The sequence below is a fragment of the Chaetomium fimeti genome (assembly GCF_033439085.1).
Source record: "Chaetomium fimeti strain CBS 168.71 chromosome Unknown B0H64scaffold_4, whole genome shotgun sequence".
Classification (NCBI taxonomy): Eukaryota; Fungi; Ascomycota; class Sordariomycetes; order Sordariales; family Chaetomiaceae; genus Chaetomium; species Chaetomium fimeti.
In genome coordinates this window covers 3163912-3186668 of record NW_026944332.1, presented here as the reverse complement: position 1 = coordinate 3186668, position 22757 = coordinate 3163912, and the positions used below count along the sequence as shown (strand labels likewise).

The 22757-nt window shown below is 58.8% G+C and overlaps 10 protein-coding genes and 1 non-coding gene across 11 annotated transcripts; 6 read left to right on the top strand and 5 right to left on the bottom strand.

Annotated features, from left to right (window-relative positions):
• Positions 1-238: 238 nt before the first annotated feature.
• Positions 239-2112, bottom strand: B0H64DRAFT_163728 (Zinc/iron permease). The gene is made up of 2 exons (XM_062798641.1): positions 1692-2112; positions 239-1632 (listed from the first exon to the last, which is right to left on the bottom strand). Exons 1-2 carry the CDS (start codon positions 1884-1886, stop codon positions 346-348), a joined length of 1482 nt encoding a protein of 493 aa, XP_062659625.1. The 5' UTR covers positions 1887-2112; the 3' UTR covers positions 239-345.
• Positions 2113-2817: 705 nt separating this feature from the next.
• Positions 2818-4255, top strand: B0H64DRAFT_397421 (mitochondrial nuclease-like protein). Its single transcript, XM_062803871.1, has one exon. The coding sequence runs from the start codon at positions 3101-3103 to the stop codon at positions 4103-4105; it is 1005 nt and encodes a 334-aa protein (XP_062659624.1). The 5' UTR covers positions 2818-3100; the 3' UTR covers positions 4106-4255.
• A 322-nt stretch (positions 4256-4577) lies between these two features.
• On the bottom strand, positions 4578-7156 carry B0H64DRAFT_397420 (WD40-repeat-containing domain protein). Its single transcript, XM_062803870.1, has 3 exons — positions 7120-7156; positions 6672-6787; positions 4578-6620 (listed from the first exon to the last, which is right to left on the bottom strand). Exons 2-3 carry the CDS (start codon positions 6747-6749, stop codon positions 4764-4766), a joined length of 1935 nt encoding a protein of 644 aa, XP_062659623.1. The 5' UTR covers positions 6750-6787; positions 7120-7156; the 3' UTR covers positions 4578-4763.
• A 1046-nt stretch (positions 7157-8202) lies between these two features.
• Positions 8203-10516, top strand: B0H64DRAFT_163642 (MBOAT, membrane-bound O-acyltransferase family-domain-containing protein). Its single transcript, XM_062798638.1, has 5 exons — positions 8203-8706; positions 8779-8819; positions 8908-9730; positions 9800-9988; positions 10070-10516. The coding sequence occupies exons 1-5, from the start codon at positions 8334-8336 to the stop codon at positions 10303-10305; spliced, it is 1662 nt and encodes a 553-aa protein (XP_062659622.1). The 5' UTR covers positions 8203-8333; the 3' UTR covers positions 10306-10516.
• On the bottom strand, positions 10516-12169 carry B0H64DRAFT_163712 (Isoprenylcysteine carboxyl methyltransferase family-domain-containing protein). The gene is made up of 2 exons (XM_062798640.1): positions 11847-12169; positions 10516-11582 (listed from the first exon to the last, which is right to left on the bottom strand). The coding sequence occupies exons 1-2, from the start codon at positions 11885-11887 to the stop codon at positions 10727-10729; spliced, it is 897 nt and encodes a 298-aa protein (XP_062659621.1). The 5' UTR covers positions 11888-12169; the 3' UTR covers positions 10516-10726.
• Positions 12170-13102, bottom strand: B0H64DRAFT_163666 (uncharacterized protein). The gene is made up of 3 exons (XM_062798639.1): positions 12993-13102; positions 12644-12937; positions 12170-12573 (listed from the first exon to the last, which is right to left on the bottom strand). The coding sequence occupies exons 1-3, from the start codon at positions 13004-13006 to the stop codon at positions 12453-12455; spliced, it is 429 nt and encodes a 142-aa protein (XP_062659620.1). The 5' UTR covers positions 13007-13102; the 3' UTR covers positions 12170-12452.
• A 125-nt stretch (positions 13103-13227) lies between these two features.
• B0H64DRAFT_360293 (uncharacterized protein) lies at positions 13228-16002 on the top strand. Its single transcript, XM_062801700.1, has one exon. The coding sequence runs from the start codon at positions 13401-13403 to the stop codon at positions 15579-15581; it is 2181 nt and encodes a 726-aa protein (XP_062659619.1). The 5' UTR covers positions 13228-13400; the 3' UTR covers positions 15582-16002.
• Positions 16003-16287: 285 nt separating this feature from the next.
• On the top strand, positions 16288-17516 carry B0H64DRAFT_374236 (uncharacterized protein; the record flags this gene model as incomplete). Its single annotated transcript, XM_062802320.1, has 3 exons — positions 16288-16308; positions 16374-16995; positions 17173-17516. 3 exons carry the CDS (start codon positions 16288-16290, stop codon positions 17514-17516), a joined length of 987 nt encoding a protein of 328 aa, XP_062659618.1.
• Positions 17517-17666: 150 nt separating this feature from the next.
• B0H64DRAFT_397414 (uncharacterized protein) lies at positions 17667-19460 on the bottom strand. The gene has a single exon (XM_062803869.1). It carries the CDS (start codon positions 19367-19369, stop codon positions 17864-17866), a length of 1506 nt encoding a protein of 501 aa, XP_062659617.1. The 5' UTR covers positions 19370-19460; the 3' UTR covers positions 17667-17863.
• Positions 19461-19612: 152 nt separating this feature from the next.
• Positions 19613-20749, top strand: B0H64DRAFT_397411 (RNA polymerase, subunit omega/K/RPB6). Its single transcript, XM_062803868.1, has 4 exons — positions 19613-19807; positions 19871-20155; positions 20219-20338; positions 20396-20749. Exons 1-4 carry the CDS (start codon positions 19767-19769, stop codon positions 20430-20432), a joined length of 483 nt encoding a protein of 160 aa, XP_062659616.1. The 5' UTR covers positions 19613-19766; the 3' UTR covers positions 20433-20749.
• A 240-nt stretch (positions 20750-20989) lies between these two features.
• Positions 20990-21079, top strand: B0H64DRAFT_t88. The gene has a single exon. It is a non-coding gene; the product is annotated as a tRNA-His (tRNA).
• Positions 21080-22757: the final 1678 nt, after the last annotated feature.

Here is a 22757-nt window from a genome sequence, read left to right as displayed (position 1 = left end):
AGAGGCGTTGAGAAGTGGGTGAGGTGTTGATGGGGAGGGGGGTGGCCGAATATTTTGTCACTTGGTGCCTCCGAGAAGATGCGGTTTTGCGGTAAAACGCTGCTTGGGATTGTGTTTAGGTTGGGGGCCATGAGCAGCTGGCTAAGAGTATACAAAATGGTATACAAAGGTGAGTTGATTTTTATGTCCCTTGCCGTGCGCCAGTCCCACACCCGGTGGTCCTTTAACCAAACGCCGTGGCCCTAGATCTGCTCCTACCAGACCTCGCCTATGAGTGTAACCGGACTTGAACTTTATAACCTCCAATGTAACGCCAAAACAATGCTTTCAAATCCAACAGGCCCCTTAATGACTAACAAGCGCGTTGCTCATGCCTAATAGCGTCATACCCAAAAACGCAAAGAAGATACTCAGGTTCCTGTTGTGGTTCAGACTCAAACTCTCGACAAAGAGTTGCAGCGCCACGCTGACCATGATGCCCGCAGTAACCGCAAATAGACAAGCGTAGGCGGTGCTGTTGATCTCGAAATTGGACCGCTTGGCCAGCTTGAACCAGGCCACGGCCACGGCGGCGCCGAGGGGCTGGCTGAACCCACCCAGCAGCGAGGACCAGAAGATGGCCTTGACGCGGCTGCCGAGAGCCATGTATAGCGGCAGGGCCATGGCGAAGCCCTCGGCGATGTTGTGGACGAAGAGGGCCATGAAGACGCTGAAGCCGAGGGACGGGTTGGCGTGGTTGGTGGCGTAGGTGACGAAACCTTCGGGGAATTTGTGGAGGGCGATGGCGATGACGGTCTGGAGCCCGATGGAGAGGAAGCCGTTGGTGGGCACGTGGTGATGGTGTTGGGCTTCGACGTCTTCGGGGCACTCTATGTCGCTGCCGTGGGCGTGATTGTGGGCGTGGGCGTGATGGTGATGATGGCTGTCGTCGTCGTGGGCGTGGGAAGGGGCGCGGACGACGCGGTATCGGGGCGTCACGGCTGGGACTTCGCACACCTCGTCGCAGTCGTCGGTCAATGATGTGCCGCTCCGAGACAGGGCGGAGCGGGTGCCGATGTGTTTGAAGCATTCCTGGCCGCAGGGGTCTGAGTAGCCGTAGCAGGGCCCATCCTCGTCGCAGTTTGCCTTGGTGTCCTTGAAGAAGGACATGACTTTGCCCCGGACGTTCATCGAGGGCCGTTTTATTTGCGTGGATGCCCGTTGCTGAAGGCCGTCGAAGTGGGTGACAGCCTCGGCTGTGAGTGCGGCGTCGCCGTTGACGAGTTCGGTATGGACATGGCCACTGTGCGGGGCTTCGGTAGGTATTAAGGGAGTGGTCTCGGTGATGTTGCTGTGGACCTCGACCATGTGTGGTGGTTCAGAAACAGCACTTGAGTGAGAAGATAACTTTGGCAGAGAATGGTTGTGGCCGTAGTGGTCGTGCTCCTCGCCGTCGACGTTCTCGTGGGTGTGGTCGCAGTCAACGACGTGTGAGGGCATGTACTGATGCAAGACGCGGGAGATGACCTGGATTCCGAAGAAGCCACCGATAAAGCAGCCCATCATCAGGAAGCCGGCCTTGTGCTCATCCCAGTTGTCCTTGGCGAGGTAGCGCATGGCTGAGGGCAGCATGCTATAGAGGGCCGAGAAGAGCTGTGGGAGTTAGCGGGGTGGTTGAGTTGACGACAGACGGCAAAGCTTAAACTACCCACCATGACGCCAAAGCTCAAGCTGAGTGACGAGGCAAGGAAGGCATTGCTGTCTTGGATGCGGAAGTGACGCTTGCCAGGGATGAGGCGGATAGGGATGTCGATGCAAATGGCGGATGCGCCGAAGATACACGCGAGGCCGCTGAAGGCGCACATGATCCAGCCTCGCGTATCATTGTCCATGGCGTTGGTGTCCATGGTTGTGCTTCGGATGCGCGCTTTTTGCGCTCGGAAAGGGGTTTGAGGGTTAACTAGGGTGTGAAGAGTGATGTGATAATCAAGTGTTTTCTACTTGCGGCGCAGGAGTTTTCGATATTTATTGTCAGGGGCGTTGAGGGAAGACACGGTAGTCATCGGGATGGGATGGAGATGAGGCTGGAATTACAAAGGAGAGACAAAATCAATAACTAGTCCGAGGAAATAAAGGATGGGATTGTAACTAATCCGATGAGAACCTCGATGGCCACCCTCCCTCATGCAGGTGTGTGTGTTAACGGCCTTTGACATTTTGCCCACTTGCATGCAGCCAGTGCCAGTGCGAGTGCCCGGGTTCCCGCCTCCAAAACGGGCCAACCCTTGCACCTGCCAGTGGCCGCTGGGTTCTCGACCTGCAGGGCAGAGTGTCGCAGGCCTTCCCGAAACAAGAGACAAGGCGCACCTTGACCACATGGCCGCCAGAAACTCGCCTTTTTGCCCAGATACTGGAAACGGGCCACAATGGAAGGCTAAAAGTTAGGCAGAGGACGGACTCGAGGATGGCGTCGCCCACCGAGTGTAACCCCCGCGGGGTGACAGGGGTGTCAAGTCAGCCCTGCAAGCCCACACCGAGTCAAAAGGCAGTGATTGCCAATCATGATCTGTGCATCGGTACAGGCGGTGACCGTGATACCAATGGAAATACTGTACACGGCCACGGCCACCTGCCAGTACCAGAATGAACGCAGCGGACAATGAGCACCTTGATGGCCAGCTCAGAGTCAGGTAACTCCACGCGGCCAGCGTCAGGTGGTTTCGAAAATGCAGTGCACCACTTGGTACACCGGGATAGGTACCGAGCAAGAGATGAATCATTTGAATCATTTGCTTGGATAAAGGCCATGTTCGTTAACCCAACCTAGAATACCCCAGCATAATATATACTTGAGTAACTCAACTGCATGTAATCTGTATGTCTCGACTGTTACACAGTGGTTTTGTCTCGTCACAAACGGAGGTTTGGAGAAGCTGGTTGTCACCCCTCACCCCACATCGTAGCCCAGCGCTTGCAGGGTGCAGGGGACAGGGTCTGAGTTCGCGTCAAATTTCGAAGTTGACGGCCGAGACAACAACCACTGCCGAATCATTAGGTAACTCCCACATCACGGCGGCCGGGCGGACACAGTAACCACACAAAATTGGATAACACGTCCAAAATGTCGAAAGCCACCATCGCCGTCATCGCCGCCGTCAGCGCTGGCGCCGGTGCAGCGGCCACGGCGGCCATGTACTCGATGCGCAAACCAGAACAGACGGTAACATCGACCACTACCACCGCCGTAACCACAAGAACCCCCTCCGCCCCCGTCCCGGTCCTCGCCTCCCAGGTCTTTACCCCCCAAACGACCACCGCCCCCGGCGCCCCCGTCGACCCCGCCGGGCTATTCGAATACGGCTTCCCCGGTCCCGTCGCCGACCTAGCGACACGGCAGGGCCTGGTATCCTCCTTCGACCGGCGCACGCGCAACCCCCACTGGGTAGCCGAGCACATCACGCCGGCCTCGCTGAGCATCCGCGACGGCGACCGCAAGCACAGCTCCTTCCTGGAGGACCCCGCCATCCCGGACAAGTTCCAGGCCAAGCTCAAGGACTACTACCGGTCCGGGTACGACCGCGGGCACCAGGTGCCCGCGGCGGACTGCAAGTGGTCGCAGGGGGCCATGAACGACACCTTCTACCTGTCCAACATGTGCCCGCAGGTCGGCGAGGGCTTCAACCGGGACTACTGGGCGCACTTTGAGGACTTTTGCCGCCGCCTGACCCAGCGCTACCCGAGCGTGCGCATCGTCACGGGCCCGCTGTACCTGCCCAAGCGCGACCCGCAGGACAGCAAGTGGTACGTCCGCTACGAGGTCATCGGCGGCGCCGCCCCCAACGTCGCCGTGCCCACCCACTTCTACAAGGTCATCTACGCCGAGGAGCAGGCCGCCCCCGGCGGCAAGGTCGCCCTCGGCGCCTTTGTGCTGCCCAACGCTGTCATCCCGAACGAGAAGCCGCTGAGCGACTTCGAGGTGCCGCTCGAGGCTGTCGAGCGCGCGAGCGGCCTGGAGTTTGCGAACAAGTTGCCCGCTGCGAGGAGGAAGCGGCTGTGTGCCGAGACGAGCTGCTCCGTGATGGTGAAGGAGTACGCCGAGCGGCAGAAGGCGTTTGCGAAGAAGTAGGGCGCTGGGGTCGGGGGTATGTGATACCAACATTTGCCGTGGTTATATTCGGGACGGATACAGCGCGGTTTCAGCATAGCAGAGCGGGATCTGTGTCATAGTGTTGGATCGTACAATAATAGCTAAACAAGCAAGCATTGACTAGCTGCATGGCTAGACATCCATCTTCCTGTCCCGTTACCTGTCCGTGCCAGCCCATGGCTGGGAAACCCACTCCGTAATCAAACAAGGAACAGCAACATGATTTTACTCGACTGCAATTCCCCTCCCAAGCCCTCGTGCTGAACTGCACCGATTTGTGGACATCGCGAGTGAATACATAACAAGCCCCCTTGAGAAGTATACCCCAGGCACGCCTCTCCCAAGTCCGTCGCACTCAACCCTCGTTCCTCCCCTCCACCCGCTCGTTCGCCTGTTAAATAAGGGTGGCGCCTCTTTTCTCTCCTTCCTACTCTTCTCGTCGCCGCCGCTCGATCAGGTATAGCCCCCACGCCAAACGACCCCCCCCCCCCGGTTGTTCTTTTCTTCTTCTTCTTTTTCTAGCTCTTCTTCCGAATAGAAGCGACATCACCCACACCCCTACCCGACCACCACTTTCATCATCACCACCATTCCCTTCCCGGACCTTATCGGCCCATGTGCTACTCCCCTCCCAATTCTATCTCACCCTCGTATACTTCCCCTTACTCTGCTCCATCCTCAAACTCTCCTCCTGGCTCGGCAGCGGCGCCCGTCTCCTCCCACCAGGCCCATCCCCGCCCTGATCATCATCGTACTGCAGCTCTCCATACCGCTCTCCATACTGCTCCCCACCCACACCAGAACCACCCGCACCACCACCACTAGAACCACCACCACTACCTACACCACCCGCACCACTTGCCCCTGTACCAGCAGGGCCACCCCCCGCAGCAGCAGCCGCAGCCACCAAATGCGGCGGCGGCGGCGGAAACCCATGCGGCAGCAACATGCCCGGCGGGGGAATCAGGCCCGGCGGCAACATGCCCGGCGGCGGGGGCGGGGGCGGCACAATGCCATGTTTCTTCATCATCTCGGCGATGGCGGCAAAATCGGGCGGGTTCTTGGCATCGACGACGCCCGCCATGCCCGGGATGGGCGGGATGGGAGGCGGGGGCGGGGCGGCGCCGGCGGGTAGGGGGACGCCGACGCCGGGTAGTGGGAAGGGGGGGGCGTGCGTGCCTGGTGGTGGTGGTGGTGCGGCGCCGGACATGCCTGGGATGAGGGAGGCTGGTGGGGGAGGTGGGGGGACGAGGCCTGGGAGGCCGGGGAGGCCGGGGATGCCGAGCCCGGGCAGGCCGGGGGGTTGTTGGCGGAGGGGCATTTTTTGGTCGACGAGGCCGTCCATTTCGTCTTCGAGTTCTTGCTCTTCTTCGGCTTGGCGCATGTGCCGGTGGCCGCGGCGGTCCCAGGTGCCTTGGGCCTCGGCGGCGGCCTCGCCGATGTGGTAGCGGTCGTTGAAGTTGTCGGCCTCGCCGGGGCGGGCGCGGGCCCAGAAGCGCGTGATGCGGTCGTTGGAGCCGGATGCGAGGATGTGGCCGAGCGGGTGCCAGTCGAGCGACCAGATGGCGAAGTCGTGCGCGTGCGGGACGCGGTGGGCGGGGTAGATGGCCTGGGCCGGGGTGGAGGCCGGGTCGGCGGTGTCGTAGGGTGCGATGGAGAGGGAGTGGCCGGGCGGCGTGTTGGGTTCGTCGAGGAGGTAGTGGAAGAGGGAGCCCTCGGAGCCGCCCGTGCTGAGTAGGTTGGAGTGAACCGGGTGCCAGCTTAGGGTCGAGATGTCCTTCTCATGGCCGCGGAGGAGGCAGATGTCGCGCATCATGCGGAGGTCAAACACGCGGGCGGTTTGGTCCCGCGCGGATGTGGCTAGGCATTGCCCGCGGACTTTCTCGAAGACGGTCTTAGTGATGGTGTTCTTGTGACCGTGAAGGGTTGTCAGACACCGGCCTGTCCTCGGATCCCAGAGCTTGACCAGATGGTCTTTGGAGCCCGAAACGATAAGCCCCTTGGTGGGATGCCAGTCGCAGCTCTTTGCGTCCCAACCATGGCCCGTCAGTGTGGACTCGGCTGCTCCGGCGGCAAAGTCGAATATCCTCAGCGTCGAGTCATCGGATGCTGTGACAAACTTGACATCGGTGGGGCTAAAGGCTAAGTCGCGAACCGGGTCTGTGTGACCACGAATGCTCTCGACGTTGTTGAAGTTCGGCTGCCAGTACTTGATAATCCCGTCGTGGTCCGCGGATACCAGCCAGTCGTCGCTGTGGGAATATGCCAAGGCACGGATGGCCGAGTCGTGGGCCTGCATGATGGTTTCAAAGTTGAAGCCGGTGCCGTTCCAGAGGGTAAACTCCCCACTGCTAGACGCCGTCAACAGTCTCCTGCCTTCCGGCGTCCATCGTACTACATTGATGGGGTGCTTGATCTTGTTGAGTGACGAGTGCAGGTGGCGTGTAGGTACCGAATCGGCCGGGCTTGTTGTCCTCGCATGAGGAGGCAGCATCTATACATGGAATAAGTCGACGTCTTTGCTGCTAAAAACCGGGATACTCACGTCAACTATGTAGCTGTTACTCGGTCTCTCGACCTCGCCGGTAAATGACCCTTTGTAACGCGGTTGGCGATTTCGCATCCAGTGGACAACGGTAGCGCCATAATCGGTGACAGGGCCTTTCCAAGATACTGTTAGCTTTTTCCCGTCTTCATCTTGAGGCCTGCGCGGGCAGTCTAGAGAGTGCGTAGCGGCCATTTTTGGTTGCAGCATGCCAAACAAGTCGTCAATGGTGATGTTGGGGGACTTGGAGGAGAAACGGGATGGTTTGTGGTTGTGAGAACCAGCCACTCCCAGTTGCTAGAGGTAATGTGTCGAGAGGTGCGTAATAAACCCAAGTGATAGAAGAAAGAGTTGCCCCTCAAAAACGCGTTCCTTGATGAGAGTCATTCTCACTCGGCGCTCCCTCTCGCACTGCAGCGATCAGACATGAAGGAAATGGTGAACTTACGCCTACCCCGGGCTCTCGGCGGCGGTCCATCGTGTCCTCCTCCTCCTCCTCCTCCTCCACCACCACCACCAAACCCAAATCCTTTATCGCCGTGATCCCGTCCTTCGTATGCCATGATGAAGAAGCAAGCAACCAACACTTCAAGACCAGAAGTGGGCAGTTGGTGCTCTCACTTCTCTTGCATAGATCCCTGTCTCGAGCACCCCAAAACGCGATTTTAATGATGATGATTATCCTGTGGGTGATCCTATGATGTGAATGTCGGCCAAAATACCAGCGGCTGCACGAGATGGTAGGGTGAATGTAGGTTGTTGTTGGTATATCCGACTCTTTCCTCAATCGCGAACCCGCTCTTTGTTGGGATTGGTCTGGGTCCATGTCTGGCCAGTCGGCCGTGAATTTCCAAGCCCGAGCTTCAATCAAACAGAGTGATGTGGTCCGTGCATAAACATGTCACTCGGTACACAGTAACTGCGGGAGCAAGGGTGCATGACCCGAGCCGTGCGGTGTTCTGAACCTCTTTGTGTTGCATTTGTGCCTGTTTTATCATTCCCCTTCAACTGAGTTCTTCTTCCCTTTCCGACCCTCCCCCGGCCTCTTTTATTGCAATTTCTTCTTGTAACTTTTCCACTTTTTGTCATTAGTTTTTTCTACGATATTCGAGATCCTAGGCATAAATGACAAAAATGCATGGGTCTTTTGAATTCGCTCGTTCGGTACCCTTGTTCGTCACGAAATCCGACATGTGCTTCGCCAAGCCCTGAATTCGTCTCTCTCCCACTGCAGTGGCGTTCTGGAACTCTGAAACCTCCAACTGGGATCTGCATTCCTCGCTCTCAAGAGAGGTGTGCCCGGAAACATCGAATGTTTGCAGGTAGAATAGTCTTCCCGGTTTATTTTACACACCATGCCACCATGCCACCATGCATTGCAGCCTGCTCTCATCGCTGAGACTTATGAGAGCCAAAATCATTCCGCAGATATGGTGACGAATCTTCTGTTCATCTCGGCCGGTCCGAGTGGGGTGCCCCCTCGGCGCCGCGGCCCAGTGTTGCATCCGGCGTATCTTCCTTCAACAGGCTCTTGGACCTTTTTATCTATCGCCACCATCTCGATTTGTTCCTTTCTAAGTGCAAATGTAAATATCGGACGAGAAAAGCCTCGGCCATCGTCACTTTATCCCCCATGACCCTCGACAGTGCTGTCCTGCCAAAATGAAGACGGAAACGAGTACATCAATGGCAACGTCGACGAGCTTTGAGGATTCCAAAGTCAATGGCGTCACAACCAACAGGGCCCCTGTCAGCCCCAGTCACAACCCCCACGCTACAGCTACAGCTACAGCTCCAACTCATGAGACGACCACCACCACACCGTCAGATACACTCGCCAACGGCTCTGCAAATGGTATCATGAATGGGACCGCTGATGGCTCAGTGGACGTCTTCGCATTGCGCAAAGCGTTCCGCAACAAGTACCGTCATGTCGAGGCCGTCCATTCCGAATCGAAGCCGTCCTGTCTTAGCCACGACACCACCGAGACCCCAAGCTTCATCGGGTTCAGGAATCTCATGGTGATTGTGCTAGGTATGTTATCGAAGATGATTCTGTCACCGTGATGAAGTTGAACTATCTCCATTAACATCAATCGACCATTAGTTGCTGCCAATCTCCGCCTGGTCATCGAGAACATCCAAAAGGTTGGCATACACTATCTCCTATTTCCCCCCTCATTGCTCACCAGATAAGATGGTGAAATGAATAGGCGGCAACTGACGTCCGTTACAGTATGGGGTTCTGATCTGTATCAAATGCCACGACTTCCGCCCCAACGATGTGCGCCTAGGGCTCCTCCTGTACATTCTCATCCCATGGCACCTTATGCTCGCCTATTTCATCGAGCTAGTCGCCGCCGCTGATGCCCGTAACTCCCGGGCCAAGTCCAAGAGGCGGGATGGCAGCACCAGCCCGACCGAGGACGAGTCCAAGCAGTTCCTACACAGCTGGCGGATCCTCCGCATCCTCCACGCCGTCAACATCACGGCCGCCCTGGCCGTGACGTCGTACGTCGTCTACTACTACATCCACCACCCGCTCATCGGCACGCTCGCCGAGCTGCACGCCATCATCGTGTGGCTCAAGACGGCGTCGTACGCGCTCACCAACCGCGACCTGCGGCACGCCTACCTGCACCCGGTGCGGGGCGAGCTGGCGGCGCTGCCCGAGATCTACGCGCAGTGCCCCTACCCGGCCAACGTGACCTTCTCCAACCTGACCTACTTCTGGTGGGCGCCCACGCTGGTCTACCAGCCGGCGTACCCGCGCACCGCCCGCGTCCGCTGGGTCTTCGTGGCCAAGCGCCTCGGCGAGGTCGTCTGCCTGGGCGCCTTCATCTGGTTCGCCAGCGCCCAGTATGCCACCCCGGTGCTGCGCAACTCGCTCGACAAGATCGCTACCCTCGATTACATGTCCATCGTCGAGCGCCTGTTGAAACTGTCGACTATTTCGTTGGTCATCTGGCTGGCCGGCTTCTTTGCGCTCTTCCAAAGCTTCTTGAATGCTTTGGCCGAGGTGATGCGGTTTGGGGACCGCGAATTCTACGAGGCCTGGTGTATGTCCCCCGCTCTCTCTACTTCCCTCTCCTATATAAGTACCCAATATCTAACTCGCGGCGAAATAGGGAACAGCGAGAGCCTCGGGGCGTACTGGCGCACGTGGAACAAGCCCGTGTACCAGTTCTTCCGGCGGCACGTCTACTCACCCATGCGCTCCCGCGGCTGGAGCCACCTGTCAGCCAGCCTAGCCGTCTTCCTGCTCTCAGCCGTGCTGCACGAGCTACTGGTCGGCGTGCCCACGCACAACATCATCGGTAACCTCCCCCCCCCCCGCACTTTCCCCCTTTTATCCCCCACCCCACACCCACCCATACTCACACACCACCCACTTCCAGGAGTCGCCTTCCTCGGCATGTTCCTGCAACTGCCCCTCATCGCACTGACGGCGCGCCTCGGCCGGCGCAAGACGGCGCACGGCCGGCTGGTGGGCAACACCATCTTCTGGGTGTCCTTCACCATCTTCGGGCAGCCGTTCGCGGCGCTCATGTACTTTTACGCGTGGCAGGCCAAGTACGGCAGCGTCAGCAAGGTGCCGCTGGCGCAGCCGGGGACGTGTCCTGTGGTTGTTTGATGATGCGTTTTTGCGTTTGTGTTTGTGTTCGGGGGATGCGGATGGGAATGGGAATGGGAATGGCTTCTGTCGGTCTGTCTGGTTGGTTGGTTGGTTGGTTTGTGGTAGCGTTGGGATGGGATAAAATGGGATGGGATGGGATGGGTCACTGGGACAATAAAAGTGGTTTCTTTTTATACGGCCGGGTTATCTGGAACGGTGCGGCGTCATTTATTAGATAGATGGAAGTCGGTTTGATTTTTGCTTGATTTTGCTATGTAGCAAGAACGCCGAATGACAAGCCACGAACACATCCGGGGGACACAATATATAATATAATACAATCCATACCGTCCCCTGGTACTTTTCCTCTCCCGTCTATACCATAAATTTCCCACCCATTTCCCACTTAATATCCGGTATCTCTAGTTGTACAACGCCGCTACGGCACGAACGGAATCCTGGTCCGGACCCTCCTCCTATAATCCACATACTCGCTCCCGAAAAACGCCACCAGATAGGCCTCCTCATGCCGGATACGGCTGCTAAAGAAGCGCCACAGCACCACCGCATACCCGACGAAGCTGACCACGTTTCCCATGACCATCTGGGTGCCGAGGGCCCACCAGAAGAAGCCAAAGTAGCTCGGATGCCGGAGCACCCCGTACACGCCGCTGGTGACCAGCACGTGGTCCTCGCGCCGGCGGTTCTGCACCAGGTGGTTGAAGCTCCGCCCGGCGTGGATCATGGCCACGCTGCGCACCGCCTGGCCCACGACCACCAGCGCCAGCCCCGTAGCTGCCGCGGCCCGGCCGAACCCGGGGCCGAGAGGCGTCCAGCTCGCGCCGGGCCATAGGGTATGTACGACGAGGCATTCTAGGGCGGCGACGGTGTGGGCAATGGCGTAGGCGGGCCAGTTGGAGGTGAGCAGGAAGGAGGCGATCTCGGCGGCGCGGGTGTTGTAGGTGGCGGTGGTCCAAAACTCGAGGAAGTGGAAGAGGGCGAGGGCGGCGGCGAAGAAGGGGAGGCGCCACAGCGGTGAAGATGTCGCGAGGAGGATGGTAAAAGTAGCGATCAGGCCGGCGGCGAGTGCGATGCCGAGGGCGAAGGAACGGACGGCAATACCGGCCAGGGATTTGTGTTCGTGCGGAAGGTAGGGGAGGATCGGGTCGTCTTCGGCTTCTTCTCGTTCGTTTTCATTTTCGCTGTAGGGCGACGGGGATGGGCTGTTTAAAGGGTTCTTGTCAGCGTCGGTGGGCTCTTTTTCGTTCTCGGTGTCTGTATTGGTGGGCATAGTGCTGTCGAGATCGAGTGAGCTACGGCTCGGCGGGCTGACGCTGGTCGAGGTAGAGGCGGAGTAGTGGTGACGGTGAATATCGGGAGTTGCTGCGGTAAGGGTGCAGTGGGTGGCCCAGGGAGGGGCCTGCTCGTCGATGCTCCCACGCTCGATGGCTGAAGTAGTGGTTTTCGACATGGCAATGGGCGATCCAAGATGTGGAGGGCCGAGGAGGATGGGAATGCGGGAAAGGGGGTCGGACTGCAAGGGTATTATTTGCGCTTACCTGTCGGTCTCCCAGGGCCGTCGACGAGATGCGCCGTCCATTATCGAAACGGCCCCTGGTACGAAGTACCTACAGTGTCTAAAAGGGACGGGACCGATGACCTCGATAGTGCTGCCGACCTATTTCGGTAGTCGGGCTCAACAAAGACTCGCCCGTCTCTTTTGCTATGTCATGCCGATTGTCCGCCCTAGGGATTGTGCCTAAGTATTGTGCGGAATTGAGCTGAGATTGCTGAACCGGTTTGTTCTTTGGGGCTGCAAGGGTGTCGGCGAGTCCTTGGGCAAGAAAGTCCGGAGTTTGTTGTTTGCTCAATGCGCGCGGCCAGTTCGCGGTCAATGTTTTAGTGGATGCAGCACTCTCAAAGCTGCTGACCCACGTGGCGGGGCAGGGGTGTGGGCACTGGGGCCACAACTGGAGGTACCTGACACAACTGCCCGTAATGACACGCGAGCACCGGGTTTGCGCGATTCGCGTCTGCCGTTGTTGGACTGCCGGGATTGACCAGCTTCGATGAACCAATCCCATCACAAGATCGACTTCTCCGTTTCTCCAACGGAAGTGGAAAAAGTCGAGCATCTTGCATCCGGCATGCAATGGTTGTGCTGGCTACAGGCCGCCTTGGATCCTGAACGAGGACACGATGAGCACCAGCACGTTGACCCAGCCCCAGACAAAGGGGATCCAGGTCGACATGAAGAAGCCCCCGACGAGGTAGCTACCACCAACTCTGTTGCACAGTCAGCACGAACGGGCTCGGGGCGGGTTTGGCAGAGACGGGTGGTGAGGGGAACACCGACATCAAGCCCACGAGAGTCCCCGCGATCAGGGCCTCAGCGCCGGCAATAAAGGCGTAGATCAGAGGCACTAGCCAGAGGTACTTCCAGCTGGACATCCGCTTGCCGCCCTGCATCAACACGGCCACCCCGACCGCGCCTAGGTGGAAGAGGCCGTAGAGGATGATGGTCCAGAAGAGGGTAAACTTCCACATCTCGTCCAGCTCGTAAAGAATGACGCTCGCGGCTTGTGGCGGCCAGAAGAGCGACGGGAATGGAGGCACCGTGTATTCGGCGGGCGTGTTGCGCCGGACCCGGCTGCATATCGGTCAGCAATTGGATTTCGACTGTAAAAAGATGGGATGGCACATACGAAGGACTATCCATGGTCGTTACAATACCTCAGGCGCGGTGCCGGGGCGGCCTTATTGTTGTTGCTACTGTTACCCACCCTACTGCGTAACAATTCAATGTTCGGGACTTCGGGGGCCTGGCAGATGCCAAGCAGGCGCCGTGTTGAAATGCATGTGTCGAGCCAAGAAGAATCTTGGCTGACCCCGGTTAAGGCAAAGTCCCGGGTACCTGCATCCAGCATCCATCGCTTCCATAGCAGACATGCCTCGGCTCCCCAATGCCGAATTGAGGTCGGTGCTGTTAGTGGTTCCCTTCAGCTGCCTCCCAAACCCGACAACGACAACGACAACAACTGAACACAACACGCCGAGATCCGGCCCCGAATTCAATGACATAAACGCGGCTACAAACATCACCACCACCCACCATGTCGATCGATCGCCTCCTCACGACGGTGCTACAATCGTACCAGGATGTGCACGATGACGCCCGCACCGAGCAGATCTTCGGGTCAACCGCCCTCCTCCTCACGAACCTCTCGAACCCGCTGAACCTCTCCTTGCTCACATCGCAACTCCTCATTGCGCCCGCGATATGGGGTCGCCGTGATGGCATGCGCACATGCTACCGCATCATCAGCATCTTCAACACCGCCGCTATCCACGTGCGCCGCAACGAGCTCGAGAAAGGCAAGAAGAAGGGACAGCAACAACATCAACTACAACAACAGCGGAGTGGCGGCGATCTGAGTAGCAATGCCTGGACGGCAGCAATCCTCAAGGGCGCCGACGACCAGTCGGGGCGATGGCAACATTTGCTCGTCTTCAGCGGCGTGCTGATGGGCATGGAGGGCAATCACCGGTACTCCCTCAGCAGCGGCATGCGCAACACAGTCGAGCTAGCCGTCGTCACTGCCACGAACCTTGCCGTACAAAGCAGGGAACCCGAACCCCCAGCCCCGTCCGGTCCTGTGGCTCTGGCCCTCAACTACGCCTTTCCGCTGCTGTCCGACTCGGCACGCGCCGGCCTAAACTGCGATGCGCTCGTTCCCGTCGCAGCCCGGGCGATGCTTGGCGGGGATGGCCTACAAGACGGCGTGGTCCTCGCATCCATCGATCAGGACGTGCGGCAGGCGGAGCAGAAGTTTATGTGGCTCGAGAACTCACCGTCATATCTACACCTGCAGCAGCTCGAACAGCGGCCGCTCATCTCCGGCCTGGGACCGCTCTCCACGTTGCTCGCCCATGCCGTACAATTCGCACGCGACTCCGACGTGGTAATGCAGTTACAAGACGACTTGGTGGCATTTACCGCGAGGCTGCTACAGCACTGGCAGACCGGTAAACTCTCCGAGCTCGAAATCTCAGAAGAAAGCGTCTTCCTCACACCCGAGACACTCGAGACCACTTGGATCGCCCTCTGGCAGTTCCTCAAAAAGACCATGTACGCCGTCGTGGCCGTCCTACAATCCATCGTCACCCGCAGCCTCCTCGATCACCGCCTCAAGCACCACACCGTCGCCCCGACCATCGCCACCAAGACCCTCCATACCCTCCGCAACCTCTACTTCATCTCCTCGCGCAACGGCAGCGACGCCTTCCAAGTCTACGCCTTCACCTACCTCACCTCCCTCGACACCCTCTCTCGCTACGGCCCCGCCTCGGCCTCCTTCCTCCGCTCCATCCTATCCCCCCAATCAGCCATCCCCCCTCACCCCCTCCACCGCACCCTCGACCTCTTCTACCTCAACACAGCCGAACACCTCCCCTTACTCCTCTCCCCACCAGACTGCGAAGCCCTAATAATCCAGCCCGCCACAGCCTACCTCAACCCCCCTCCCTCGTCCTCCCCCTTCCCCTCCAGCAACAACAACAACAACAACACCACGACCACCACCACCACCCCCCTATCCCCACGCATGATCCAGCTCTTCGAAGCCGCCCACAGCGCCGTGCTCGCCTGCCTGGCCTGCCCGCACAACGCGCCCCTGACCGCCCGCCTCGTGCCCTTCTACGCCGAGACCCTCTTCGCCTCCTTCCCCGCCCACATCTCCCCGCGCCAGTTCCGCCTCGCCTTCCGCACCCTCGTCCAGATCCTCAGCCCGCCCTTTGCCGTCTCGTGGGACCAGGCCGCCCTGGCGGACGTGCTGCTGGAGATGGTGCGTTTTAGGGTGGGGGGGGCGGGGAGGGTGCCGCTGCCGCTGTCGCCGGGTGAAGGGGGGGTGGGGGTTGGTGGGGTTGAGGAGGGACAGGAGATGTCGGAGCAGAGCGCGCTGGTGCTGACGCTGGTGGATGCGCTGCCGTTTTTGCGGGTGGGCATCTTTGAGGAGTGGATGGGGCTTGTGGCGGGCGCGGTCAATGAGGTGGTTGGGGAACGGTTGAAGGAGGCGGCGAGGAGGCGGTTTTGGGAGGTGTTGGTCAGCGGGGAGATGGATGTCGAGAGGGCGGCTATTGCGGCTGCGTGGTGGGGGACTAAGGGTGGGCGGGAGGCCGTTTTGTTTGGGAGGGCGGTTGGCGGGGGGCCGCCGCCACAGCAGCAGCAGCAGCAGGAGGAGATGTATATGATGAGCGGGGCGCTGGTGGAGGATGAGAGGGAGAGTAAACTGTGATTGTCTGTTGGGGTCGGACGATGAGCCTGGTTGGAGTCATTGGTCGGTGTGGGAGTGCATTCAACAACTTCCAAACGTCAGAGTCACTTCCATGGAAACACGCTCTGGCCATGGGACCGTCCCCATGCCATTCCCGCTGCATTGGGATGGGGCCCGGACAATGGGGAGTGCGCCGTATCACGAGGGGGACACGGCCAACTAGGGGCCGCACCCAACCGTTTCGACGGTATATCCGGGGTGTAAAAGGGGGGTTGTGCTCGGTAGGACCTGGGTCATGAGCAGGAGCCTTCTCCTTGTCTCCGAGAGAGTTGTTAGTTGGCCAGGGCGGTGGTGGAACTGTAACAATAGCTGTATGAGAGTTGGGTTAGGCCGTGTGTAGATGGTGGTAGCAAATAAACAGCAGGGCGATGCCATCCTCTTGTCTGAAATGTTTACTCACCCGTGACGTGGTTATCCTAGTTAATGTGTGCTGTAAGCCGCGCTCCAAAAGATGATGACTCGCATTTATGTAACATTTTGTCTATTATCCGTTGGTGTTTCAGCGAGCACAAGGTGTTTGGTGTGTACGCCTGAGAAATAATGACTAGGTATGTAGCGAGTATTGAAATTATATAAAGGGCCATGTTGATGCTCTTGGATAACAAACGGTCAGTTTTCATCCCCCATAGCTATCCGAACAGCTATCAAACATATTCTGCAATCCATCATGTCTTCCAACGCCGGCAAAGTAAGCACCTGCATCAATTGTATCTTATAACAAAGCCAATATTCTGACCACTACCCTGGTGATAGGCCATGACCCCTAGCAGCCCCCAGCCATCCGGATCGAGAAGCCTCCCCGACCACCGCCCGCCGTCCAAAAAGGAGCGTACCCCCGAAGCGGCAACAGGGACCGAAGACAGCACCGCCGAGCCAAGGAGCTACCCCGAGAACAGGCCTCGCCCCTATCCCGCTCCCACCCCTGCCCCTGAGTCGGATATCGACTCGGAATCAGACTCATCCGATGAAGAGTTGTGGGCTGACGCGCAAGAAGACGGCGATGGAAATGGCGAGGACGGAGACGGCGAAGGGGGCGAGGGTGATAATGCGGAGGCGGGGAACAGTGGCCATGAGGAGCGCGGAAACACCGAAAGGGAGGACGAATTCGGGTACCTGGATGATGACTTCGACTTCGGCGAGCTCATAAACTACGCCTCCCCCGCCGCGGGTGCCAGCAACACAGGGTCGGGGTTCGATGATATAAGGGAGTTACTCATTCTCACCAGTCGACCGAGGCAGGACCCCATCGCGCCGCTCCCCGATTTTCAACTCTTTGACCCCTTTCCTCCCCGCCAACCCCCCCACAGAGTTTCCTTCAACAACCACACCGCCAACCCCATTAGCAACGTCAATTTCAACCACCTCATCGCCCCACGTCACTCGGCCAACCCCCTCGACCCCTTCAACACCCTCAACCACACCACCCCTTCAATCTCCCCCCTCTCCCCTTTCAACCCCAACCACACCCACCCCCGCCCCATCCTCCCAAACGCCTTACCAAACCCCCACCCATTAACCAACCCTCACCCATCAGCAGCACACCCACCAACAGCTCCCCACCCCTTCTTCGCAGCAGCAAACCCCCACCCCTCCCCACAAGCCCTCCACGCCCAAGACCTCCACCTCCAGCTCCAGCAGTACCGCACCCGCCTCCGCGCGGCCGCCCTCCGCCGGCAAATGCAAACGGTCGCGGCGCGGCACTCCCAGACGGTGCAGGCGATCGGGTACTGCCCCGGGTGTGCGTGGTGCGGGCGGTGGCCGGGCGGGGGCGGGGTTGGTAGCGGCGGAGGTGGTGGTAATGGTGTGGGTGGTGCTGGTGGTGGTGGCGGAGGGGGGTGGGATGGGCCGTGGGCTTGGCTTGGGTTTGGAGGGAGGGGGTCGTCCGGGGGGTATTAAGCCTCCGGGGGTTTGAGGGCGTTATTAAGGGGTGGATCGGAGGGCGTAGGGGTTTGATGGTTTAGATGGTGGGTGGGATGGCGGTTGTTCTGGGATGGAGTTGTCGGATGGGATCGTCTTGGTTGGTGAGGTCTTGGTGAGGAAAGGTTTGGACAATAAAGGTCTCATCTGTATTGATATACGGCGTTCTGCCTCTTCTATAGCGAAACATAGTAGCGTTGCTTTTGACTTCCAGCTTTCCCACATTTTCTTCAAAACCCACCCTCGTAAACATCATGACAACAAAATCAGCAAAGGGTATATGTACTCCTGCATAGCCATGCATCCCAAAAACAGCGCTTTTAACCCTACTCCTTCGCGTCGACCAGCGCGTCCAAATCGATCAGCCTGCGCATCTCAGCCCACTCCGCATCAAAACTCGGCTCGGCCACAGCAGGGATGACCGACTCAACCCAGAACGGCTCGCCGTTCCCACCTGCCTCCTGCAGGCGCGGGTCGATAGCATCCCCTTCCGGCTCGGGGTGATGCTTCCGCAGGTGCTTGTCCAGGTCGGCATGCCGAATAAACATGGCATCGCACCCTTCGGCGGAGCAGGGGATGGTCCGCGTGGGTAAGGCGGCAGACATTTCGTCATCCTCGCCCGGCAGCGCCGACTTGACCGTGTACAGCTTGGGCGGTCGCTTCCTGCCTAAGTGCACATAGCGTACGTGCTCCTCCAGTTTCAGTTTGCTGATGAAGCCCTGCCCGCACCCTTCCTCCTGCCAGTTCCAATCGGCAATGTCCTCGACCTGGTACGTATCCACCTGCCCGCAGACGAACCGCAGTCCCTCGTGCGCCGTCCGGATGTGCGTGTTCAGGTTCGGCACCCTGGTAAACTTCTTCCCGCACCCCTCCCACGGACACTCGACCGTTTTTCTGTCCTCCACCGTCGTGCCGGAGTGGTACATATCCACATGCCTCTCGAGCTCGGCCTGGCTCCCGCACTTGACATCACAAAACACACAATTGACATGCTCCTTGCGCATGTGCGCCTGCAGCATCAGCAGGGTCCTAAAGCCAACCCTGCGGCCATCCCCATCCTCCTCATTCCCACACTCCTCACACCAAAACCGCACCTCCCCATGCTCCCGCTCGACATGCCTGCGCAAAGCCCCAGCAGTATCAAACCCGGCCTCACAGTCCTCCGCCGCCGAGCACACAAACGCGGCCGCACCGAGGTGAGCAACACGAACATGGCGCTGGAGGGTCTGGTGCTTGCGGAAGCTGAGGGCGCAGCCGTCGTAGCCGCGGCAGCGAAACCGCTCGGCGCCCTCGTGGACGGCGGCGTGGCGGCGCAGGCGGGTAGCCGTCACGAAGGACTTGCCGCACCCGGGCTCGGCGCACGCGTACTTCTTCTCGTGCGTGTGCGAGCCCTTGATGTGCTGCGCCAGGTGCTTCTCCTCCATGTACGTCTTGCCGCACCCCTCGTACCCGCACCGGTGCGGCCGGTCGTTGGTGTGGGACCGCAGGTGGGCGGCGAGGCGGGCGGGCCGGTTGAAGGTCTTGGGGCAGCCCGGGTAGGTGCACGGGATGGTCTTGAGGTCGGAGGGGAACTTGCGGGCGCGCCGGGAGGGGGTGCTGGGGATGGAGGTTGCTGTCGGGGTGAGGGGCTGGTGGTTGTCGGATGAGGTGGTCGTGTTGTCATTGTCATGGTCGTTGTCGTGGTCTTGGTCATCGTGGTCATCCTGACTCGAGGTAGAATCGGTTGATGCTGGAGGAAGGAACTCGGTATCGTTTCCCTGGGGTGATTGGATATGCAGCCGTTTAAATTGGCCGGATGGCACTCCACCCTCGGCAGTTGCTTTCCTCTTCATGGCTCTGGCGGGAGGGGAGCATCAGCCAGAGCGAGAGCTGTGCATTACTACCTATGTAAGCATAAGCAGTTGTGGAAGTTGCAATTGCAGTTCGAGTTTGAAGTTCGAAATTCCCCAACTTTTTTGTGGGTGTGCGTCGAGTTCCCGGCAGGCAATTGTGCTAAACGCACTCCCCTGCAAGGCTGCTTTAATCTTTCAGCCTCGCTCGAATTGGAGAGAGGCGCCCCACTCAAATTTTTCACAGTCCCTCCATCGGCCGCTCTCTTGCCATTTGCAGCCGCTCTTTTCATCAGACAAAGCACCTTCCTCGGCATTGTAACTCGCCCCGACTCAGCGCGTCTTCATCCATCTCTCACCATTCCAATTCTTTTTCGCAAACCTATCATAATCCATCATAATGTCCGACTACGGCGGTGGTGATGATGATCGCGAGCCTCTGTAAGCGGATCAGATTGCCGTGCCACCACGTTGGACCCCTCTAACCTCTCTTTCTCTCCCCAGCAACGACGAGCCCGCGTTTGACGAAGACCCCGATGAGTACTACGAGCCAGAGCCGGAAGCGGCGGAGGAGGACGATGCTGCACGCGCCCCGGAGCTTGAGGGCGAGAACCAGGATACCGACCACGTCGTCGCGTCGGGCGACCCCAACGCGGCCGCTAATCACGGCAAGGGTAACGACAAGTCGCACAAGGACAAGAAGATCCCCAACGACCAGCGAACGACCACGCCCTTCATGACCAAGTACGAGAAGGCGCGCATCCTGGGGACCAGAGCGTTGCAAATCAGGTGGGTTTTACGTCGCGTGGAGGAGGAGGGGGAAGGGGGCCAGTGTGTTGATTGAAATTACAGCATGAACGCGCCCGTATTGGTCGACCTCGAGGGTGAGACGGATCCACTGCAGATCGCCATCAAGGAACTGAGGGAGAAGAAGATTCCCCTCATCGTCCGTCGATACCTGCCGGATGGATAGTAAGTGCAGCTCTTGGCCGCTGTCTTTCGAGTCGGCCACTAACCCGTTGATAATAGCTACGAGGACTGGACTTGTGAGGAGCTCCTTCAATGAGCTGGTTGTGTGTTAGGAAAGACAAAGAAAACCATAATTGCATTAGCGCGGGCGTTGGGGTATATTACTTGTTTTGGGGGGAACGGAGGCAATTCCACGATGGAAGGGAGCTATACCATTTTATTCAACCCTTCCTAGGAGGGCCTGCCGAGTTTACTACATGCCGTCTCCAGTCGGGCATTGGGATCAAACTGGAATTCGAGTGCGCATGGACGAGGACAGCGTAGCTCTGGCAGGCGGAGGGTGAGAATCACCGAGTGGTGATGGGATAAATGGAATACCACATAGCCGCCCATAGCCCGAATCCTGCATATCAACGAGTCCCATTCCGTGGTGCTTGAGTATATACACAGTGATAATGCCACCACGGCTCTCGACCACTGCCACATCTGCTTAGCCACCCGAAATGCCGGCTCATGCAGGTCAAGCAAGGGGGTCAACAACCCACCGCCAAGCGGAGTTGAACTGCATACAACCCACTCACACCCACTCACACCCACTTTCAAGCCCACACAAAACCATCAAATTCCGCCAAAAGTCAGCATCCAACAAACACAGGGTGACTAGTCTAGTGGTCAGGACGTTTCGTTGTGGCTTGTCCCACATACAAAACCGAAGAAACCCCGGTTCGATTCCGGGGTCGCCCATCCTTTTGTTTACCGACTGATACCAACTCCTTTTTTTGTGAATACTCTATCTTGGTTTCGGGGTCTGATTCCTCGCTTGGTCTGGCTGGTCCTCGTGTGTTTACCGTCCGTCCTCTTTCCTTCCTCGGTTTGCCTTTTTTCTTCTTCTTCTTTTTCTTTCCATTTCTGCTTCTCCGTAAACCTAGGTAGCCATAGCGAATATTTTACTCGTATCCCCGTGTCAATTCTCGACAATCCGAGGTAGGTTACTGTGGTTTGTCCAGTATATCTCGTCCGCTCGGCCACTTACCCAGGCAGCAGACACATTCCGTCCCATGTTTGACAATGCTTGACATAACCATTTCCCAATCAGGTAGTTTCGTTCGATTCGGCGCTGCGTTTTCTACAATACCCAGCCAAGAAGGGTGGGTGCTTTATCACCATACAAGCTAGCCTCGTACAAGACCTCCTTTCTCTACGGGCAACGTCCCCTCCCTTGCCTCCGGTTCCCCCACGCTAGTTAGGTATCTTCCCATTATACTAGAACTGTGTTCCTTCACCGATCTCTCCCTCGAACAAACGTTTGGCTCGACCAAAACCACAACGCGCCTTTCCATCCCCTTCTTTCCCCAGAACTCTCCGTCTCCCATCCTTTCCTAGAACCCTCCGTCTCCTATCTTTCCCTAGAGCGCTCCGTCTCCTTTCTTTCCTAGGACCCTCCATTCCTTCGCGCCAGAATACCCTCCGCCTCCCCGCCCACCTCGCCCTCCAGACCTAACGCCGAGCCTCTCCCACATTCACCTGGCTCCCCAATCCCCTCGGCCGCGCCATCTACCCCCTCGCCGAGTCCCACCATCCCCAACCGCGCCCCAGCAAGCAGCAAGAGCACAAACAGGAACAACAAAAACCCACTCTCACCCAGCCAAGAAAGCGCGCCGCCCCGCCCCGCCCCTACCCCTCGCAACCCTCCTGCCCCCGTCGGCCCTCACCCCTTCTCCGCCGCTCCCACCAACCCCCCAGAGAACATTGTACCCGCCTCGCTCTTGCCACCCACACTCAAAACTGCCCGCGCCTCCCCCACCGCCGCCAAAGGGGGGGCCGCGACCGGCCCTGCCCTGCCACACCATACCCCTACCCCTCCCGCCGGTCCCTGAATGCGAAGAAGAGGGGGGGGGGGGCGCTCCCTAACCGGCCGCCCCGTGTCGCCAACAGGAAGGATGATCCAGTCAGTCGACCAGCTAACCCCCCGTGCCCCCCGGGCAGGCACCGCAAACTACCGGCTTCCGTTCCGGGCGTGCGGTGGCTTGGTGTGTGGGTGGGCATCGTGCATCGTGACCGTGAATGCCCACCTCTTTTTTCCCCTGTCCCCTTCCCGTGTATTGCGACTTGCTTGGGCCGGTTTGGGAGGGGTTGATTTCCCAGGGGCGTGGGTGGGATGGATGGCGCGGCCGGTCGTCGGTGAGCGGGGGGGCGCTGAGATGGAGGTAGGAGAAAGATCGGTGGGTGGGTGGTGGTAGGTAGGCTGGGATGCTGAAGGCGGTGTGGTTAGGAAGTAGAGAGGGGGACAGATCGGTAGCCGGATGGCGGCCGATGCTGCCTCTGGTTTGCGTGTCAGGGGCGGGTGGCCTGGTTGGGTCGAGGGTGGAACGACGGAAGGTTGCTTCGCTGCGGTTGATTGGGGGTCGCGTAGGGAGGAGTT

What these genes read in the sequence shown, in the direction of transcription:
- B0H64DRAFT_397411 (XM_062803868.1), top strand. Translation starts at nt 19,767, where the DNA reads ATGTCCGACTACGGCGGTGGTGATGATGATCGCGAGCCTCT. An exon ending in ACCAGAGCGTTGCAAATCAG is followed by an intron (nt 20,156 to 20,218) that starts GTGGGTTTTACG and finishes TTGAAATTACAG; the next exon opens with CATGAACGCGCCCGTATTGG. An exon ending in CGATACCTGCCGGATGGATA is followed by an intron (nt 20,339 to 20,395) that starts GTAAGTGCAGCT and finishes CGTTGATAATAG; the next exon opens with CTACGAGGACTGGACTTGTG.
- B0H64DRAFT_163728 (XM_062798641.1), bottom strand. Translation starts at nt 1,886, where the DNA reads ATGGACACCAACGCCATGGACAATGATACGCGAGGCTGGATCATGTGC. An exon ending in GCTTGAGCTTTGGCGTCATG is followed by an intron (nt 1,633 to 1,691) that starts GTGGGTAGTTTA and finishes TAACTCCCACAG; the next exon opens with CTCTTCTCGGCCCTCTATAG.
- B0H64DRAFT_397420 (XM_062803870.1), bottom strand. Translation starts at nt 6,749, where the DNA reads ATGCGAAATCGCCAACCGCGTTACAAAGGGTCATTTACCGGCGAGGTC. An exon ending in GTAACAGCTACATAGTTGAC is followed by an intron (nt 6,621 to 6,671) that starts GTGAGTATCCCG and finishes TTCCATGTATAG; the next exon opens with ATGCTGCCTCCTCATGCGAG.
- B0H64DRAFT_397414 (XM_062803869.1), bottom strand. Translation starts at nt 19,369, where the DNA reads ATGAAGAGGAAAGCAACTGCCGAGGGTGGAGTGCCATCCGGCCAATTT.
- B0H64DRAFT_163666 (XM_062798639.1), bottom strand. An exon ending in GGGACTCTCGTGGGCTTGAT is followed by an intron (nt 12,574 to 12,643) that starts GTCGGTGTTCCC and finishes ACTGTGCAACAG; the next exon opens with AGTTGGTGGTAGCTACCTCG.
- B0H64DRAFT_163642 (XM_062798638.1), top strand. Translation starts at nt 8,334, where the DNA reads ATGAAGACGGAAACGAGTACATCAATGGCAACGTCGACGAGCTTTGAG. An exon ending in TCTCATGGTGATTGTGCTAG is followed by an intron (nt 8,707 to 8,778) that starts GTATGTTATCGA and finishes ATCGACCATTAG; the next exon opens with TTGCTGCCAATCTCCGCCTG. An exon ending in GCCCACGCACAACATCATCG is followed by an intron (nt 9,989 to 10,069) that starts GTAACCTCCCCC and finishes ACCCACTTCCAG; the next exon opens with GAGTCGCCTTCCTCGGCATG.
- B0H64DRAFT_360293 (XM_062801700.1), top strand. Translation starts at nt 13,401, where the DNA reads ATGTCGATCGATCGCCTCCTCACGACGGTGCTACAATCGTACCAGGAT.
- B0H64DRAFT_397421 (XM_062803871.1), top strand. Translation starts at nt 3,101, where the DNA reads ATGTCGAAAGCCACCATCGCCGTCATCGCCGCCGTCAGCGCTGGCGCC.
- B0H64DRAFT_163712 (XM_062798640.1), bottom strand. Translation starts at nt 11,887, where the DNA reads ATGGACGGCGCATCTCGTCGACGGCCCTGGGAGACCGACAG. An exon ending in CGGCCCTGGGAGACCGACAG is followed by an intron (nt 11,583 to 11,846) that starts GTAAGCGCAAAT and finishes CGATCTCGACAG; the next exon opens with CACTATGCCCACCAATACAG.